Genomic DNA, 21,743 nt, shown 5'->3' with positions numbered 1-21,743 from the left:
AATATCGATTAAAATCAAGTTATAGTATATTTATATAAGAGATTTTTTAATTTTAGGTGGTATTGAAGGTTGTACATCTGATTAGTATTATAGGAAATCAAGGTACGCTGACAAAAAGTTTGGAGCAAATAGTAACAAATGTTGAAATACTGTACCATATATCCTATCTTGTTTTCTGTGTTCTTGGAATCTGCATGCATCCGTTCTTCTTTTCGGTTCTTGTAAGTATAAAAAATGATTTTTTTAGTAATATTAAAATGATACATCATTTCGCTTTATAGCTCTTTGATGTTGTTTACCGTGAAGAGACCTTGCTCAATGTTATAAGATCTGTTACAAGAAATGGACGATCCATTATACTTACAGCAGTTTTAGCATTAATTCTGGTTTATATGTTCTCAATTATTGGATTCATGTTCTTTAAAGATGACTTTTTGGTCAGTGTCGATGAAGAATTTATACGTAAGTATCTAAGTTTTAATGTTTAAATCGTTTTTTCAAATAATTGCTAAAATTATATTTTAGCCGTGGCTGAGAAAGCAGCTAGTACTGGCACATGTACCATTGAGGGTAAAGAAAATTGCGAAGCCACCGAGACTGTGTCTAGGTACACTCAGGAAGGTAAACTTTATTTTTTCTTTGCCAAGACCAAACTTTATATGATTAAAAGAAATAATATCATCTTATGAAATTTCTGTAGGCAATTCGAAGGAAAATTTAGCAGAATTTGTTAATGTTGGAGGAGAATTTAAAGAGCGAGCCTGTGATTCTTTAGTTATGTGTATTGTGACAACACTGAATCAAGGCTTGAGAAACGGCGGTGGAATTGGAGACATATTACGGGCACCCTCCAGTACTGTAAGCAAACTGAATGCTATTTGAAAATAGTTACTATTATTCACGGAGAATCTCTAGCCTCTCATGTATTTGTTTTTTTGTTATAGGAGCCTTTATTTGTAGCAAGGGTAGTATACGATTTACTATTCTTCTTCATCGTGATAATTATAGTACTGAATCTGATTTTCGGTGTGATTATTGATACATTTGCCGATCTTAGATCGGAAAAACAGCAGAAGGAATTGATTCTGAAAAATACTTGTTTCATATGTGGTAAAAGAAATAATTAATCAATTTGAAATTACTTTATTTTCAAATGTAATTTTCATTCATAAATCATATCTTTATAGGATTGAATAGATCAGCTTTTGATAATAAAACTGTATCCTTCGAGGAGCATGTAAAGCACGAGCACAATATGTGGCATTATCTATACTTCATTGTTCTTGTAAAAGTAAAAGACCCTACAGAATTTACTGGGCCCGAATCTTACGTTTACGCAATGGTTAAGGTAATAGTTCATAGAGTTTTAAACATTTCAACGATACTCATTTCTTTAAGCTCTATGTACTTTCACAGGATAGAAATCTTGAGTGGTTCCCACGATTAAGAGCAAAATCATTGGCAGCGGATGAAGGTGAAGGCGAACAAGTTGAATTGCGAAGCTTGCAGTCTCAATTGGAGTCTACACAACTATTGGTCAAGTGCTTATCTCAGCAGCTTACAGAACTACGTGATCAGGTAAGAAATTTTAAAGCCTATAACGTTAATATCTGGATAGAAAATTGTTAAATTTATATTTATTACAATACCTCTTATTTTATGTTATATCATTTTAGATGACTGAGCAACGAAAGCAAAAACAGCGATTGGGTCTTTTAAATTCTGCAACTACATTTTTACATAATGTTACCTCATAAATCTTATTAAAGTGCACAAAGTACGTAGGTTACATAGTCACAGGAAGAAGAATCTCAATTTCGTACCCCATGGAAAGTAATTACTGTATGAAATATTATAAATGTGTATGTGTTCTCGACAAGCATTTAAAGACATGCAGGCATAATTTTGATTATAGATGGTGAGACATTTCTACGGTTTTGTTCCTAACTAAAGAAGTGATTTAGAATAATTTTATTATAATTTACAAGTCGTTGTAGACTTTTATTCAATTGTTTTAATATACGTTCCAATGCCTCAGGATTATTATTTCACTTGAATTTACTCATACATTCACGTTCTTCTACTAAATGTGTATATCTTTAGGGGGCCAACGCACACAATGGATAAGTGGCAAATCTTGCCGATGTTGAGTGAGACACGGAAAATAGAACGAAGAACTAAAATCTTAAATTATCGGTTAATTGCATTTGTTGGCCCTTTTAAATGTTTATATCTATATATGTATAATTAGATGTGAAAGTAATGATACGAATTTGGGGTATAGTATCTTGCGGTAAGTGTAGATATTAACATAAAGATATTATTATTAGGAAAATGGTTTTAACTGAAATTATAGTTTATTAATTACATTTTAAGCGGAGTTGACATTTGACGGGTCTCGAATGTGAAAGGTTTATAGAGAATTTTAATATCTCACAGAAAGATAGTTTTATTTATGAAAGACTTATATTTACAATTTGTTATAATTCGATCCATTAAATGGATACTAAGAAAGAAACGAAATTTTTAAATATATACACTATATATGTATGTATATACGTAAACATACTCTTTTACAAATGTTGAGTGAGTCTTATGATATGTTTTAATGAAATTGTTTTTGGATCGTAATAGAATTCTCAAGTCGTTTAACGTACTTTCTATTTTTATAGGACATTAATGTTTGCGATCGATAAAAGCTGTAATTATTTAGTTAACCATGTTGTACAACATATGTACAGAATAAATCTCATCTAAACATAATTATATTATTATCATTTTTGGCTGTATTTGCAAATAAATCTTTTTAAAAACTACCCTATATCCTTAGAATTACATTAAAATAGAAAGTTGTCCTAAAGAGGCTTAGATTAGAGGTATAAAATAATTTCTGTCAGGCAACACGTCTCCAGTACTCCAGACCAGACAATCCAGACTACTCCGGGTCCGGAGTCCGGACGGTGGGTAGGAGAATGACCTAAAGATAAAATGTCCTAACGATAAAATGACCTAAAAACGCCAGCTTCACATTGGTTAAAAGCCGGTATTGCAGATTACCGACCGAATCGTCCGAATTTCCTAAATTTGAGTAGCTGTTGACTCCGGGGTGGGTAGGAGAATGACCTAAAGATAAAATGTCCTAACGATAAAATGACCTAAAAACGCTAACTTCACGTTGGTTAAAAGCCGGTATTGCAGATTACCGACCGAAACGTCCGAATTTCCTAAATTTGAGTAGCTGGCAACGCTGGACTGTCAAACGTCAGTAAATAGAGACAGAGGTTATGCACAGTAGGGAAAAATTCTGGACCTGTCAGATAAGTATTTTAAATGAATAAATGAAAATGAATGAATTACTTTGTGGGTATTTCTTACATTTTACAGAAGAGCTACGAGAGGAAACATTTAAAATATTATGATGTCATGGAAGATGAGGATGTATTCATAGAATTTGCTAAGCAACATATTTTGAAATATTTAAGAGCCGACCCACAATAGGATTATTTGTTATCCACACTGACAGTCTTTGGATAAACGAGAGAAAGAAGGTTATGCTGCTCGAATAATGTTAGGATATTAATACTGTGCCTGGATTGCATATTGCTGCCAAACAGTTTTTGCTTTAGCAACCTTTGTGTTGAATAATGCCTATAAAGAAGGCATGTTTTCAAGAGGTCTAGTATATAGGGGAGATCGTTTTTCTCGTGTAATTTTGGTAGTGAGTATAAACTTAAAACTTTTCAATCTGGAACAAGCTTATGCAGGATTAACGCAAATTACTTGTATAGTTATTTGAGCAAATAAATTATTTTTAGAAGCTCTATTAAACATATACCTTTTGCTTGGATATAATGTTATATGTTTTTTGTAGATTTGTTGAGAAGAAAAGATGTGAGATTACCTTTCGAACAGTCTTTGGAAACTGCAGAAGCTACCTGACAAATATGGTTGCAATCTCACTGAGGTAAAAGAATGAGATATCTTGGTGAATTTTGTAAAATACAATTCTATAGAAATGTCCCAGTTACTTTTGATAAGAAGAAAGACCAATTAATTTTATTGAAACAATCTGTGTATGTGCTATAATATTTATTACTTTTCTTAGATACAATGATGAAATAAATTTCTGATTGCCTGGCCTGTATTGTGGAGAACCTGATTCAGAAATAACTACTACTAGACTCGAGGAATCGAATATAAACCTTACTAGAAGAAATTGGAATATTAATGTAAAGCATTGCATGCTGTGCATTTCTCTCAAATAGAAATTATTCTTTCTATCATGATAAATACTTCATAATTTTAACTGAACTTTGTTAAATGACTGTTTCAATTTTTCATATTATTCTGTAGATTTCACAATTTACCTGATGGAAGAAAAATATGATTAGAGGAATTCTAAACTACTAATAGAAGCATTATAAATTTCCAGTGCTATTATTACACGAATTTCCTGAAATAGCTGCCTATAATTGGGGATATACAGAGTGTCCACATTTTAAATGTTGAAAAATCAGGAATTTTTGGTTCTAAAGTAATGACTTAAAAAGACCCTCGATTAAAAAATACATTTTGTGCATTAAGTGGAACTTAGAAGAGTGTTTGCAGATTAAATTTAAAAAACGCATGTTCCAATATTTATAATTGCGGTGTGGCAAATTTATGGTCAGATATATATGAAGGTAAAAGACACAAAGGTTCTTATATATCTGACCATAAATTTGCCACACCACAATTATAAATATTGGAACATGCGTTTTTTAAATTTAATCTGCAAACACTCTTCTAAGTTCCACTTAATGCACAAAATGTATTTTTTAATCGAGGGTCTTTTTAAGTCATTACTTTAGAACCAAAAATTCCTGATTTTTCAACATTTAAAATGTGGACACTCTGTATATCCCCAATTATAGGCAGCTATTTCAGGAAATTCGTGTAATAATAGCACTGGAAATTTATAATGCTTCTATTAGTAGTTTAGAATTCCTCTAATCATATTTTTCTTCCATCAGGTAAATTGTGAAATCTACAGAATAATATGAAAAATTGAAACAGTCATTTAACAAAGTTCAGTTAAAATTATGAAGTATTTATCATGATAGAAAGAATAATTTCTATTTGAGAGAAATGCACAGCATGCAATGCTTTACATTAATATTCCAATTTCTTCTAGTAAGGTTTATATTCGATTCCTCGAGTCTAGTAGTAGTTATTTCTGAATCAGGTTCTCCACAATACAGGCCAGGCAATCAGAAATTTATTTCATCATTGTATCTAAGAAAAGTAATAAATATTATAGCACATACACAGATTGTTTCAATAAAATTAATTGGTCTTTCTTCTTATCAAAAGTAACTGGGACATTTCTATAGAATTGTATTTTACAAAATTCACCAAGATATCTCATTCTTTTACCTCAGTGAGATTGCAACCATATTTGTCAGGTAGCTTCTGCAGTTTCCAAAGACTGTTCGAAAGGTAATCTCACATCTTTTCTTCTCAACAAATCTACAAAAAACATATAACATTATATCCAAGCAAAAGGTATATGTTTAATAGAGCTTCTAAAAATAATTTATTTGCTCAAATAACTATACAAGTAATTTGCGTTAATCCTGCATAAGCTTGTTCCAGATTGAAAAGTTTTAAGTTTATACTCACTACCAAAATTACACGAGAAAAACGATCTCCCCTATATACTAGACCTCTTGAAAACATGCCTTCTTTATAGGCATTATTCAACACAAAGGTTGCTAAAGCAAAAACTGTTTGGCAGCAATATGCAATCCAGGCACAGTATTAATATCCTAACATTATTCGAGCAGCATAACCTTCTTTCTCTCGTTTATCCAAAGACTGTCAGTGTGGATAACAAATAATCCTATTGTGGGTCGGCTCTTAAATATTTCAAAATATGTTGCTTAGCAAATTCTATGAATACATCCTCATCTTCCATGACATCATAATATTTTAAATGTTTCCTCTCGTAGCTCTTCTGTAAAATGTAAGAAATACCCACAAAGTAATTCATTCATTTTCATTTATTCATTTAAAATACTTATCTGACAGGTCCAGAATTTTTCCCTACTGTGCATAACCTCTGTCTCTATTTACTGACGTTTGACAGTCCAGCGTTGCCAGCTACTCAAATTTAGGAAATTCGGACGTTTCGGTCGGTAATCTGCAATACCGGCTTTTAACCAACGTGAAGTTAGCGTTTTTAGGTCATTTTATCGTTAGGACATTTTATCTTTAGGTCATTCTCCTACCCACCGACTCCGGATTAAAGTCCCAACAGAGCTGTTTCATACCATTTACTCCTATTACTTTGTCGATAAGAGCGCTGATTCTCTTATCAGCTCTTCAATCAAATTGGGTGGTAATGAAAATTTGCAAATGATATATAAATTGACCAAAATTAAATTTAGAAGATTAATGACGTCGGTACTTACATTGAACAATGATAATCACTGTACTTGATGGATGTCAACGCGAAATTTAAAATATATTTAACTATAAATATTGGAGCCATAATGATATATATATATATATTTAATCCGATGTTGATTAAGTTTGAGAATTGGAAACAGTAATTAAGACGATAATAATAAATTATTCGGAATTGAAAGAGGAAAAATTAGAAATACATTGTACTACAAATAAAACTGCAAATTGTATATTTCTACCTTTCTTATGCCACAATTAAAACTACAATAAATTTGCAACAAGCGTTTATTATATAATACTCCTTTAATTTCGTGCAGGATTTTAATATTCGCTTGCAATAAGTTTGCATATTTTCTATTATTAAATATCGTATCTCAACATTATTAATGATGTCACACCAATTAAAAGAATTTTCCACTCAATTTCCAACACAAGAATAATATCCCAATTTGTTCGCCATATGTTAAATAGAATTATTACAGTTTTCTTAAAATTCATTAATGTAAAAATATTAAAGTCGATAATTAATTGTTACTAGGATATAATATAAAATAAACAAACGATACGCAGTCATAGACAAATATATATAGTATCATTCCCTTATAGTTCCTTTTATCGGCGATATCGTGACCAATATTAAAATATTTATGTTTATCACTAAAGAACACCGAACGTTAATGCATTTATAAACAATTCACCTAAGTCATCTATAAAACATCTCTAAACGTTTTAATATTAAATGGAAGATTTCTCTCAGTTTCCTAAATGATATAAGTTTTAATATTTCTTTCTTGAATCTAACTATCTTACAATATTCACTTTAATGTCAAATATTCAGCTCTGATTGATTAGCTTTTACGAGCAGTATTTAAAAGCCGTGAAAAAATAAAATTAATATAATAGGCGATTTAATGAAAACAATATTAATAAAGCATATTTTCGTTTTGCTGAATTAATATCAACAAAAATGCTTATAAGTACGTTTATAATTACATGAATGTCTATGCTTTAAAATTAATTCACATTATCTCAATTGTTTTCATCAATCCATGAAGCTTTCCCTATGGATGGAATTAATAATATTATTTTTCCACGAAAGTTTTACCTAACTACACGTATGTTTGTTTAACATTTATATACACACACTTATTTTATCATCGTCGTTGTAATCAGACTAGGATTATTTTACGAGTGGGTATAAATGTTGACTTTTCATGTTTTTTATTTTTGTCCATAAAATACGATTATATCATTTGTCTATACAGGGTGGTCCAGTAACTCTTACCATCTAAAATATATAATATTTTGCTTATTTATAACAATAAAAATTTAAGAGGGTATAGCTATAATGCAGAAAATGTACAATATTCTGATAGAAATAGTTTTGCCCTCAAGATCCATGATATTGTTTTAAATAAAGCACCCTAATCTTTATTGCATATTCTTGTAAGTTATTTGCAGAGTTTCTCAAATTACTCAATCAATATATTATTTAAACTAAGCGTTTATGAGCTATTTGTATTAAAAATTGCACCATTCGCTCTTCTGCCTATAATTTCAATTCCAATAATCTCGTAAAAGCCTATAGTTTAAATGGTACATTATTATATACTGCTGCATAATGGAAGAAAAATGTTTCAGCAGTAAATATCCAATTAAAAGAATTGAAAGTTAAATCCTGATAAAAATTGATTACAATGTTAGTTACACTTGCGCTTCATGAACGAGATCTTAAAAACGAAAAAATACGTATTACCAACAATTTAATAAATTTTAGTAGTAATTTAAATTTTGATCTTTTGGAGCAAGTGTTTACTGCTGATATGAAGTTCTCCCATTGTACGACAGTATCGTATTTTGGAAAGCACTTAAGATAAAGTATTAGAATATACATGCAATAAAAACGGAGCATTTCACTTAAATAAGATCGATGACCCTGAGAGACAAAATACCACTCCTAACATAATATCAATTTATTCTATATTATAAGGATTACAATCGTATCACCTTTGCCGCTTTACCGTAACAGATAAACAAGATATTACAGGTGGTCAGAGTTACTTGTTTTCCTTGTACAAATAGTTTAAATATATATATATTTAATTATCTTTCAAGCTGCGATTATCTTATTAAAATTAAAATTCGACCACAAATTCAGTAAAATAATTTAGTAATGCAGTTTTATGATTAACATTCACTTTTTTATACGCTCCTTTATTGGAAAACTTTAACAATTTTATCAATAAAAGCCTCAGATCACTTTGATTTTAATTCTTATGTAGTTTTTGAATCTGTGATCGAACATATTTGTGTTGGTCTCATTGCGAATGCATGCTATATATATATTATTCTAACTTTTACACTTACAACAATTTTTGTTTCTTTAAATATTAGTTAGCAAAGAAGCGTAGCGTGTGAGGGGTTAACGATATTATTCAAAATTCATTGAATATTATAGACTGGTTGGCTGAATTTTAATTAACAACTAGATATTTTTTACCAAAGCTATTTAATAGTTGTTAAACACATTTTATCGAAACTTGACATTTACTTTTCCCTCCACACCTACTTTTCCTTGCCTTTAATGATTCGCTTCAAAAATGTCCGTCATAATTATATACATTAAGGATAACGCAGGCAACTAGTAATAACTTATTTATAAAATGTGCGCCTATATACTTTGATGATTCGATGCACCATGAATTGGTTTACCAGAATATTTTTTTTTTATCATAACGTATTATATTATGTTACCAAAATCTGATATTTTTCCAAATATAAATGATCTGTATAACGTTCGCAATAAAAACAATGAAATAATTGTTATTGAAAATAAATATATTATAAAGTACAATATTCATTATAATATCAACTAAATCCAGTCACTCAGTTTGTGAAATCAAATTAAAAATTATATATTGCTTCATGATCCGGATAAATTGAGCGTCGACTTTATCCTGCGCTATGTTTACAGCTAGAATATTGTATACAATAGATGGAAAATTAATCAATAGAAATAAATCTATCGCAATTTAGCGAGGGTGACATTTCATTTATCGTTATGCCCTTTGGCGTAGTAATCGCCTGTTTTCTGGTATGCGATCTATTTATTCCTAAATTACTTTTCATGTGCATAAATTTATCACAAAAGTTCACATTTGACATTCAAAGAAATTGAACACAGTTCTTGATACTTCATTGATTATCTATATCATTGTAAAATTATATATACGCTATTTTCATATAGTAAGATTATTACAGTTCGATGCAAAATGAAAACTTTACAAAATGTGAAAAGTGAGCAACTTATTAAATTACGTCTTGTATCTTTTAATAGGAATTCTTAGCATTACTTTTCAAAGTATTTGTGATTTTTTAAAATAATTTACCGCGTAATCCCTTTCATATCATGTGTATACGTGGTTTTTATAGTATAGTAATAATTTAGGGTAGTTTAGAATATATATTTTGTCGTGATTCCCGTGGCAGTATTTATCTTGAGACATATTATGTATATATATTAATTGCTCTATACATATAATATATAATTATAGTACAACGTATATATAGCATACCCGATACGTATGGATATACGTACATTTATAAATATATATTATATATTAGTTAATTTATACATACAATTTTGTTATACATATGAATATATTTATGTTCATATATGCAAATATTATATATTTTTATTACAAGATATCCATTGGCACAACTAGCTGCGATTTATATATAAAAGAAATATCATTATAAATCATAAATAATAATCCTTTTTTTCTAAAACAGCAACTGCCTCACGTAAATGCAAATACTTCAATTATCGACAATATTAGCAAAACTATCTTAATGCGAATCTCAGTATTATTACATTTTTTCGATAACCAATCAGCTAGTATACGATTTCTCCCACTCGATTATGCCATGTAATAAATAATTAACTTACGTCTTATACTGGAAGCATTATATTATACACGTAACATTCTTATAAATCTGTATTTAATCAATAAGTTAATTATATAACTATCGCTTTGAGAAAGTGATTTCATTTTCTTAGACTAACATTGGATGTATTTCTTCATTTATAAACTAACATTATAATAGCTCTCGATATTTATTAAATGTTCCACTTCTAGACCCTTTACGATTAGACCAACGTTTAATAAACTTATCTATAATTTAGTTAAGTACGTATATATCTACGTGCTGCTTTAGTTGGGTACGATTTTTATTAAATAAATAAATAAGATCGATATAAAGTTATATTTTGAATTTTTCTAACCTGAATACGGAAAAATGAGGAATACCGATCCAAGCGTATTGTACCCACCTTATTTATACTTGTAACAAACGTATGTATGGTATTAACAGGAAATACCAAAATGAAATATTTATAATTTATAATATCCGTTAATTATATTTAATAAAGAAACGTCATTCTACTATTAAATTTAATATAATTAAAATATATAGATTCTAATAATGACCTAGCATATACTTTAGCAATAAGATTTTTCATAATTTTGCTTAGTGAAATTCTGTTACGTTTCGATTATCATTATGCATGCGTCGTTATAAATAATGAAACTGTAACAATATTAATCAACACGCGCCAGCGCATATTTAATGTTGAAAACTATTAAGTAATGGTAATTATTAAATATATTTTGGAGTAGAATCGAGAGAGTGTGCATGGAACAAAATTAAGCAACATTTCTATATGTATAGTGAATAAAAATGTTTAAAATGTTTTCCGTGGCACATTTCCGCTCAGTTTATCCAAAGTCTATTTATAAAATGAATAACTAACATGAGCTTTCTATCTATAAAACATTGTTTAAACGTGTTTGCTACAAAATGATCGTCATGATTGAATTCGCTCGTTAAAATATGAATAACCATCGCGAGAAATTTGTATTAATTTGTAGCTCTCTTGCTTATAAGCACTGCTCGGCCTTAATTGCTTCCCTAAGATTGTTCATTTTTACTTTAATTTTTAATACGAATGTTTTTGTAGCTGTTATTGATAATATTCATGCTTATGTTAATATTGATATTCGTTAGGTTCATGAATAATATCATCTAGTTGGTGCAAAAAGTGATGGTGATATTATTATAATATGTGATATTATTAAACACTGTCTGGACTGCTGGGTTCGTCTCCTTGATACTGTTCAGCTTCACTGTCACTCGGCGGACTTGGATGTTGAAGTTGATACTGATTAAAGCCATGGGTATGATCTGGATGATGTAAGAAGCTATGATGATGATAGCAGTGTCTTCTATCATCAACACGTTGTTGAAGATCATCTATGTGTACCTCTGGCTCTCTTCGTTTAAATTTTCTCCGGCAAATGAAACAAAGAACCAATGCCAGTCCTACTGCTACTGCAGTGTAACTTGCTGGGACCACATAGTTCACCGAGGATACTGCTACAACACCTGAAATATACAAACTCAATTTAATAAGATATATTTCATAGCATTTATCTCCTGCATACTTACTGCATGTTAATCTTATCCTAACGTTCTTCTGTAAATACTCTTTTTACAGGGAGCTTGTTTTTGCTTAATTTAGTTGATCATTAATCAAATAAAAAACTATGCGTTGCAATTAGGCAGATAGTCGTTATAGGAAAAGAAGGAGAAAAGAAAGGAAATTTTAGATGTTTCACGTATAGGTAATACAAGCCACATGCAATTATATGGAATTGCGAAAAATGCAATTATTTTTGGCATGCTTCTTGTGTAACAAAAGCTTTCTTTATTAGTCGCGTGAAAACAGAGTCCTAAAAATTTATCCATTATAATAAACGTATATTCCTATTTGAAAAAATTATTTAAATTAGTTTCTACAAATGCTGATCAAAACAGATAAAGATAATAATTAGCAAGATTATTAAAACAGGTAGCTACAAAATATATAGGCAGAGGTGTGAAGCTTATAATACAAGGTGAATCTTGCTGGTTGAAGGGGTGGTCTATATATACAGAAAATTTGTTGGAGTACGAATGCAAGTGCAATACTGTGAGTGAACTCACGTGATAAGGGAGATCATAACATGCCGGATCGTCGGAAGCTTCATGAAGGGCTCAGATGGCCACGAACACAAAACACAGAGAGAGAAGAAGCATGGCAGAGACCCCAGCCAGTGCTGGTGACAAGGGGGCTGATGCTGCACCTGCGACACCACACAACCATTCACCCACCCAATCTCACCATATTCTCTCACTTGTACGCACATAGCACTGTTTGTACGTACTCACGGAGGTAAATTACTTTCCAAGATATATTTTGGTGACAAATATATTTGGAGCATCTTCGCTTAAACTATAAGTATACAATTTCTTATAATAAATACTGCATATTATAAATTATCTGATTACAATGGTCTATCATTGTTCCATCAAAAAGTATAAATAACATTAAAATTCCAACGCTCTTCTTTACTGCTCGATAGAAGGGATAGTTGTATTTTGAAGATTTCAGTGTGGACATGACTATAAATCACTGCTCTAAATATATAACAAACCGATAATACATGCTTCGTGCAGTATCTACCATTTACATATTTTGCTACAAATATTTTGTAAACTGTCGGTGCTCAGTAGTACCTAATGAAAAAAATCTGTTCAATTTAATCCTTAGTAATATTAAAAATTACAGAGTATATTTTTGTTTTTTCTTGATATAATGTTTTAGCTATACTGAACGAATCATGTATTTTTCAGTATGCATGCTGTATGTTACAGAGTCATGATATATTGAGAGTGAATAACAAAAAGATAAGTGTATGGACGTAGTAAAATTACAGGTTCAGTTTGCAGTCTTGCGGTTACTTGCAATATACAAAAATAGTACAATAGAGAATGTATAGAGAACAGTTCTACTAAGCAATTGAAAGGAATGACACAGAGTAATTTGTAATAAAAAGAATAAAGTTGACTTTTAGAAGGGAGATCATGTGAGTTGAGAAAGCAAAGAGAATAATGAAATATACATTGAGGTGACCAGAGGTTTGACCCGAAAGCTAACTGAAAACAGTTGTAACTTACAGTTTTCTTCATCCGACGAGTCTTCAGGGCCACAGTTATCAATATTATTACACCGAAGAGAGTCCTCGATGCAGTATTTGCTTTTACCACAAAGAAATTGGTCAGGACAATCAGGGTCCTTGTTGACTTCTGTCCAAACTGCCCTGAAGCCTTGTTGCCCTACGGCTTTATCAGCTGAGGTAAAGCTGTGAAAAGAAATTGGTGAACTTTATATACTAGATCAAAATATATTCTGGCATATAAATTGTAACCTTTACTCATTTGCGAATTAACGAACCTCAAACGCATATTGTTATCCTCCGAAAGATAATGCCACTTTGTATCCGGTGTTTTGACGCCACATAATTCCATAGGCGTTGATGCCAGGGATTGCCACAATCTTAAGACTGCTGCTGAGCAGCCACGAACTAAAAATACGATAATGAATTATATAATTAAATGTAAAAGTTTTTTATATAAAAATCTATGACTTATTAAATACCGCTTTGATCACCCTCGACTGAAAATAATTCGAAATTCAAAAGAATCTGATGATTCGGACGAACCCTGATGAACCAATTGCACGATTTACTGGCGAGATTTTTCGCTGGGCCATCGTATTTATTTGGAAAATTCGGAGTTGTGATTATTCCAGAGTGTAAACTACTTAAGTTAGAGCCGCAATCTAACAATATAAAGCATTTTTTATAGCAATAATTACAAATGATAAATAAAAGATAAAGAAAAAGACTGCAGTTTGCAGAAGAAAATCACCTCCAAGGATTGACTTGGCAGCCTCAAAAGTATAACGAGCTTTGAAGCCACTATAGACTAATTCCGAGTCGGAATGTAAAATTACTTTTAATCCAATAGCACCAAAACTTGACTCTACTGGACCTGGTGCTGACAAATCGCAATATCTTCCTATTAACTTTTCAGTTTCATCTCCATACATGTTGTAAATCTCTAACCAATCGTCCTGACAAATATCAATCCTGAAACATGCAAATAAAAATTGTAATATCCACCAAGGCTGTTTAATTTTGTTGTATAACTTCAATTTCGAATATTTACCCATAATGGCCAGTTGTAACATTAGCACTCTTAGTTCTGACCTTGAAGCTGTCAAAGATCAGAGTTACCTGTTCATCGCGCGTAGCTAGGAAAAAGTACGTGCAATTCGTGTCACTGGGATAATTGCTAGGATACCTCGGGGAATTGAACTCCCCTCGCTTTCTGGAGGAACTACGATAAGTGAAGGTGCAGCTACCATCCGGGGCAGCCGTGCCAGGTATCTTATATTCGGTTTCGAAGCTGTACTTGGCCTTGAAACCTTGTCCCGGTAGTTCGCCACTGCTAAACACCATAACGAGCCTTGGTCCATCGCTAACTATATGGGTCGGATTGTTCTCGGATCCACACAATTCATAATCAAATTTATCATAAGAGTCCGTAGCCTCCTGACCTTTTAAATACAACTTTAAATAACCGTCCGTGCATGCTGAACTAAAAGCAAAAACAATTATTAGTCGAGAATTGCCCAATTAAAAATTGTTCTCCAAATTTGTATCGTTCTTCAATTATTCAATATTCAACCACTTACTCTCCCTTAGTCTCGCTTTTTGGTATGGTGAACTTGAGAAATTCAAGGCGAACTCGTTCGAGATGCTGGGAATCCTGCATGCCATATATAAAATAGCGGCATACCACTTTTGGAAAGTAGGGGAAGGGAAAGTTTGGACTAACTACAAATCCGGACGACTCTTTCCTGCTGAGAATCTTTTGATCGCACTCCGAGCCACGGATATGCTCACCCTCATAGCCGGTTATGAAATCTGCCGGAAAGATGAATCAGGATCATTAGAAGAACTCGTAAGAAGTTTAAAAAATCATTATTGCATAAATTTACCTAATTTTACAAAGCTCTCCGAGAACTCGAAGATTCCCTTGAAACCTCGATTCTGCGTATTTGCTGTACGTTGCAACGTGACGAATAATACGTATAAACTGGAATTTGAGGAATAAAGCACTAAATTTCTTTGTTGTCCGCAATATGTACCGATTACGGCTGACGTGTTATCGATCCCATCATAGACCTTTACGTAATCCAATGGGCAACTAAAAAAAAAAAAATTTAAATGAAAATTACGTTGATAAGAGAATTTGCTAACATCTCTAATAAAATTATGTATTTTAGCATTAAGTTTAAATGAACTTACTGAGGTCCTCCAAAAAAGAGATCAAAATCTCTGAATTCCAAGCGTACCCTCTGAGTCGGTTGCCCGATGAACTGATAACTGCACGCGAGGTCTTTGGGGTAGGTACCCGGATAGGTTGGTGAAATTATGTTACCAGTGCGCTTGATTTCAGCATCCACAGTGAAGGAGCAAGGCGTGCTTGGAGCTGGAGTACCAACTTCGTATTCGGCTGAAAAGTAAATTTACCAACAATTAGTCAATTTTACACAACTGTTTCAATGTATGACAAATGCACAGTGTCAAAAAAACGTTCCTAAAATATTCTTCAAACGTTCCATGCATAATGGAGTACTGGAACGTTTCAGGAACGTTTCTGACACTATACATGCTATATACATGATTGGAATATCAATTACAAACTTACATGCATTGATAAAGGTATAAATGCCGCTGAAGAGATTGGGCAAAGTGATATTTTTGTCTGTATAAAAACTCAGTGCGATTCCCTGATAGAGGGAGACACGCTTTCGAGGTGGAATGGGGCCACAGTATCGGCCCCCAAAAGGCGTATCTATCAGCTTTGTCGTATTCTCCGATCGTATCTCCGTGTATACGTCCATGTACTCGTGAAAACAGCTGAAAAAAAGCATATAAAAAATATAGAATCATCAAACACAACATGGAAATAACATGTACTATATACTATGCATATCTATCTATCTATCTCATTCATCGCTCTAAGAGAATTCTAAGCTTACGCGGGTAATTCTCCAACAGCTGCTCCACTGGAAACAAAAGAGAAAGGCATTTGCTTAAAATTAGTCATTGTTTTGATCTTTTTTCTTCATATTGTAAAAGTTTGATAAAAAAAGAAAAAAAAATAGTAGGGCTTAGGGGGGCCGGTGTAAATTGGAATTTTCGGTAATTAGAATTTATGAGATATTTGTTACTCGTTATTTCAGCAATATGCATCGAGAAACTTTAGCGCAGATTAAAATTCCGGCCCTTCGCAAGCTCAAAGATAAATTGGATGACATCGGGGAGACTCACTCTGGTGGGGTTCCTCGGAGACCAAAGGAAGTGAAAATTAACTCCACGCGTTGCCGCGGCCCTGCGAGGAACGTGTAGACGCACTGCCGGGATTCCCCGTCAGGATTAATCAGCGTTGGAGCTTGGAAAGTCCCGTTTGTTGGCCCGTCAGGAGTGCTCACAAACTTTTGGTCGCATCCTGCGTTAATTCAACGTATATTTTTTTAACAATTCACTCTCACTGACATACGAGTAGAAATAGTTTCATAAGCGTTACATGCAGATTGCGCGATAAATTTAATAGGAATTTGTGAGAAACATGGATGAAGATTTCGTCACTATTCGGTTGACATCTTCGTGGTGAACACTGGACGACCAGGTGAATTTAAGGCCATGGTGCACGAAAAAACCTAAGCAAGATTTAAGTAGAAAGATGAAAATAAATCAAAGTTGAGAATTTTGGCATTGACTAAACTCTGATTTGTCTTTTTTTAACTTAATGCTTAGGTTTTCCTTCATTGGTTTTGCGAACCATGGCCCTTACTTACGACGATGGGAAAAGCGAGACTGAGAGAAATATAAGAAAGAGAGAAGATCGATCCAATTAACGAACGCGATTTTATATATGAAAAATACTCGACTGGTCTCTCGTCAGGTTGACTCGTGGTCGACTTGAAGCTTTGTGCCAGTCAATAACTACATCCTTATTGTATGTTTGTTCCTTTTAATTGAGCAAAAGCAAACCAATTTGGATAGAGGCAGACTTAACTTGGGATTCTTCCTGTTTTGCATGGCAGAAGATATATTACAGAGAAAATATTGAAAAGGTTTCGAATTGACGAGCTACATATACGTGGCCTATTGTATAATAGAGAAAAAGAAGAGTTAAGAAGGGGGGTGGCTCTTTATACTTTTTTTTAATGATAGAACAAATTCATGCGAAAAGCTTTTCATTCGTTACTGAGAGAATCGGTGAGGTAGGGTTGAAAATTAAAATGTGGGAGGGGGGAGGAGGGGTGTTATACTATAGAAAAACAGAGAGAAAGAATAGACAAGAGATTAGAGTTAGAGTTAGAGTTAGAGAGAGAGAGAGAGAAGGATAAACGTACTTGGCGTTCTGGCAGTGGTGAAACGTCCCGGTGGTGGTGGTGGCAGTGATGAATCCAAGTCTCGCTGTGGCAGTGGTGCATCAATTACCTCACGCGCTGAGAGAGTTCAGGGATGCCGACCGCCACCGGGAATACACCACATCGTATTGTTAATATTATTTTGTTGCTATTCTCAAGAATTATTATTTGACATTCTAAGATTAAGTCCAGTAAATCACAATAACTCTAAGAGCTACTTTTCCACGAGAAAAACCTTCGGTCAGGTTAAAATCCGTGTGAATGAATTTCGAAAGAAAGTTTAAGTACCTTTTGGTAAGAATAAATGTAGAGAAAACTACTGAAGCTGTAGGTATATCGTTTGGAAGAAACAGTGGAAAAATTTAAGATGAATCAGACGCTAGCGGTGGCTATACTACTTGCATGATCAGACTTTGGTCGTAAGTAGAAAAGTATGTATAAGTCAGACACACATGCTGTAGAGTCGAGAACCCTCTGTAGCTATTCGTTTAATTTTCTCTGCTCTCAATTTAATAGAATTAAATTGTGTGTTGGATAGGTATATAAAATATGAATATCGGTGGAAAAAAATAAGCTAAAGCCAGATGCAATCTCTGCTGGATTAACAAATGATTTTGCAGAGGAGATTGGGTCGAAAACTTGCCCTATTTTCCTGGGGGGCTGTGCGAATGAGTATAGTCTATATAAATGTATATGTGGAGAATTTGTTTTGGCACATGCTATGCTGCACGACGGAAAGTATAAAAGGAGCTGGGCAAACGCATAGAGGTAGTGTAAAGTGTGGATTAATAATTCTCATACTAACCTGTGGTATTGTACGGACAGAGCAGTAGGAGGAAAATGAAGGCAGACCAAACGAAACTATACCCAGAGGCATGCCCGAGTACCGAAGCCATACTGCATCCTAAGAATATATCATTTTAATGCTATGTACTTATGCATTAAAACAAATTTATTTACCAACGAGTCATTTCAATTTTTACGATAATTTTTGTGTCTTAATACATGAGCTCTAATTATAACTTTATTTCAATAGATACAGTAGAAATGAAGATTTAATGGAGCAAGGCTTTTGATATTTTTAGTCCATGTCGATACAGCGGCAAAAATTGAAACAAGGCCAAGTTTCTTTTCTTTAGGACACGGTTAAAAGAATAATGGAATAAGAATTTTCGATGGATATTTAGCTTTACCATATCGTCAGTGTCTCCTCCGTGCACAGGAAGAGCAAGGAAAAGCAATTCTGAAGATCATCTGCAATGCACAATGAAATATTAATGGATATAGATTTTAGTTTCAATCGTAAATTCAAACTTATTGTGTTATTTAAACATGGAAATATAACTTTTAAACTTTATTTGCCACGCCCTTCATTGTAATAGGTCCTTCGCCTCCTTAATTTTAACTTTTTTCATGAGTCAATTAAAATTTATTGTGATAATACTGATTTAGTTAAAATTAAAGAAAAACGAAATTAATATTAATAATATTACTGATCGACAAACAATGGCATCGATTAGAATTTACTTTTTCCGTAATATTTTCAATAATAATTCACCTTTTTAACAAAACTTCGCATTACTTCAATGATTCTCCGAAGCTGATTGTTTCTTAAAAGTTAGAATGACTTAGAATTGTATGTAAAGTAAACTTTTACGCTATTTGACTGTGGTAACTTCACCAGCGTCTTTTTTTAGAAACTTGTTCAAATACGATTCATAGTTCTTTACATAAAAAATAATTTTTTTACACAATTGATATGAAAATATATTTCTACATCTTTTTGAATTATATGTATTCATAAGCACTAGTATCTTTGCTCGTTATTCCCTCCATTCAACTATATCCTACAATAATCGTGTTTCGCAAATAATCAAATAAGACTGAAAATGACTAATTAAGTTGAAATAAACAATTAAATGATTCATCACGAGTTTTGCGAAAAAGGTGAATATCACAGCATTGTTCTTTGAGTGTGCGTTTATTGTGAAAATGCTGTCTATTTTATCCTAATATGAGAGGGTTTGGTTTGCTCAGGGGGAAAAGGAATGAATAGGGAGGGAGTGAAGCGATAAGCAGAAAAATGCAACGAAGCGAGGATATCCAAGAAGGAGAGAAAACATATCGGAGCCGCGCCCATGCGCTCGGCAAAGGATAGTAAGATGGTCAATAGCGTCGCTTCTCAGGTGATAAACAAAAATCCTTGTTAAAAAATTCCCTTTAAAATACTCCGTAAGCTTTTCCACGAGCTGAAAGAAAACAAAAGTGACCATCGTATGAAAAGACGCAGCAAGAAATTTCAGTGAATTGTTAAAAAAGAAAAAAATAATACAAACATATACAATTTTCTAATGTTAACAGGAATATACTTATGTTTCTCACACGTAGATTCGTTACTTCCTGACTTTCGTTAAAATCGTTTTTTGCTTTATCGTTAACTCCTCCACGACTAATCCACGAATCATCTTTTCCTTCTTAAACAGCATACTCGTTATCTAATATAATTAAAAAAAAAAAAATAAAGGAGAAATAATAATTTTTATTAAATATAGATTTTATTGCATTAATTATTGATAAAGAATTGTAAAAATTAGGAGGGTTGGAAGGCTACGAAAACTACGGGAAAAGAATATAAAAAGAAAAGTGTAGATTGACGCAGAAAAGTTTTGTATAGATTTGTGAGTTTATTGAGGGTGGAGAAGTTTGGAACATGTGAGTAAGAGTGAGAGAGAAGTATGGTCGCGGAGGGGAGTGGGGTGAAAATTGGATACGAGATAGGGAGAAGAGAAAAAAGATGAAAATAAAACTTACGGGAAGCTCGGAACGCAGCAGGAGGACGAGGACAGTGAGAAGGAGGAGGCACGTTGAAATAGTGATTATATCCTGAGCAAGAGTGGCAAGGCTCGTTTATCCTTTGATTATCTGTATTTCCGATCCGGGCGAATGGGAAGAAAGTACAGAAAGGGTGAATCGAGCACGCATAGGGTGTAACCCACGTCGGGTCACCACCCTTCTGTCCCGCGTGGCGCGTAATCGATGCATGTCATTATAAAACTGCAGCACAACACTCTCCAATGCAACAAAGTAGATCTCTGACAGCAGAGAAATTCAGGAGATTGATAATCTGAAAGATTAATAGCTTTTCTTTATCAAGCACCGTCCAATTTTCCACGATGAAATATACGCCAGAACCGTTTAACAGACTTGTGCCAGATGAAAGGAAGCTTGCAGCTTTAACGCTATCGACTCGTCAAATGAGATTTGCCTTTCCAATGAATTTATCTAAAGCTGATCGTGTCACTGCACTGATCCTCACTCGATAGCCTCACGATAAAAGCCGACAGTTTTTCTTATACTTGCAGGTCTCTCGGTGGTTTTCAAGGATCTCCTTAGTTTAACTCGTTCCGGTTGATTGGCGAAAGGTTAGGTTGTTAGTTTCTGCTCCTTAATGCGTTATTTAGGGCTTGTACGGTCAAGTCCAACGAGATCGCACGGTGGACAGATCCAGCCATCCAACCCTTACTTCGTTACTAGTCGAACTCGAAATGATGTGGATAGAAGGATAACGCGAAATAAAGCCAACAGAGGTCGCCCTGTGATTCCTGTGAACGCTTGAGAAAATTATCGAGAGGGGGAGGCTGAGTTGTGGGGTGTGTGCCTAGATGCGCGCGCATCACCTCCTTTCAGACAAACGTGGGATGATCGGTGATGCAGTAGTAGGCGCAGTGGCGACAAAATACGCCAAATCTAAAGACCTTTTTTACAAACAATAATTCATCCTTCTGTATATCTATCAACTAATTCGATTGTATTTTTTATAATATATTCATTTTAATTGACGAATTCTCCACTTTTAAAATAAATGCTCTACATTTCGATCTTCCTTTAATTGTAAAAACTCTTT

At 33.1% G+C, this 21,743-nt stretch overlaps 2 protein-coding genes across 9 annotated transcripts in view; one reads left to right on the top strand and one right to left on the bottom strand.

Moving 5' to 3' along the window:
- Itpr (Inositol 1,4,5,-trisphosphate receptor) overlaps window positions 1-2,763 on the top strand; it is a 31,042-nt gene extending 28,279 nt beyond the window's left edge. Inside the window, 8 exon segments of the mRNA XM_066742071.1 lie at window positions 57-221; window positions 282-462; window positions 526-621; window positions 701-858; window positions 945-1,110; window positions 1,188-1,348; window positions 1,417-1,578; window positions 1,677-2,763. Coding sequence (XP_066598168.1) covers window positions 57-221; window positions 282-462; window positions 526-621; window positions 701-858; window positions 945-1,110; window positions 1,188-1,348; window positions 1,417-1,578; window positions 1,677-1,757 — 1,170 coding nt within the window. The 3' untranslated portion in view covers window positions 1,758-2,763.
- Window positions 2,764-6,578: 3,815 nt separating this feature from the next.
- On the bottom strand, window positions 6,579-21,359 carry LOC136782519 (tolloid-like protein 1). Of its 8 annotated transcripts, XR_010824130.1 has the most exons (18): window positions 21,044-21,359; window positions 20,651-20,963; window positions 19,033-19,093; window positions 18,645-18,743; window positions 17,822-17,917; window positions 16,734-16,911; window positions 16,442-16,468; window positions 16,108-16,319; window positions 15,705-15,912; window positions 15,395-15,603; window positions 15,089-15,320; window positions 14,560-14,991; window positions 14,260-14,480; window positions 13,988-14,170; window positions 13,784-13,913; window positions 13,507-13,691; window positions 12,493-12,632; window positions 11,751-11,892 (listed from the first exon to the last, which is right to left on the bottom strand). XR_010824130.1 is itself a non-coding variant. In XM_066741999.1 (17 exons), the coding sequence occupies exons 4-17, from the start codon at window positions 18,733-18,735 to the stop codon at window positions 11,582-11,584; spliced, it is 2,715 nt and encodes a 904-aa protein (XP_066598096.1). In that variant the 5' UTR covers window positions 18,736-18,743; window positions 19,033-19,093; window positions 20,651-20,963; window positions 21,044-21,359; the 3' UTR covers window positions 6,579-11,581. The 8 variants fall into 8 exon arrangements, 7 of the variants coding, with proteins under 7 accessions (XP_066598096.1, XP_066598102.1, XP_066598099.1 ...); XM_066741999.1 differs by lacking the exon at window positions 12,493-12,632 and having other exon boundaries at window positions 6,579-11,892; XM_066742006.1 differs by having other exon boundaries at window positions 11,764-12,632.
- Between the last annotated feature and the right edge of the window lie 384 nt (window positions 21,360-21,743).

This window comes from Prorops nasuta, unplaced genomic scaffold, assembly GCF_024137725.1.
Source record: "Prorops nasuta isolate Cenicafe-Biocafe unplaced genomic scaffold, Cenicafe_Pnas_1.2 PNAS00027, whole genome shotgun sequence".
NCBI lineage: Eukaryota > Metazoa > Arthropoda > Insecta > Hymenoptera > Bethylidae > Prorops > Prorops nasuta.
Note: the sequence above shows the minus strand (reverse complement) of the source record. Positions and strands in the feature narration are given on the sequence as shown.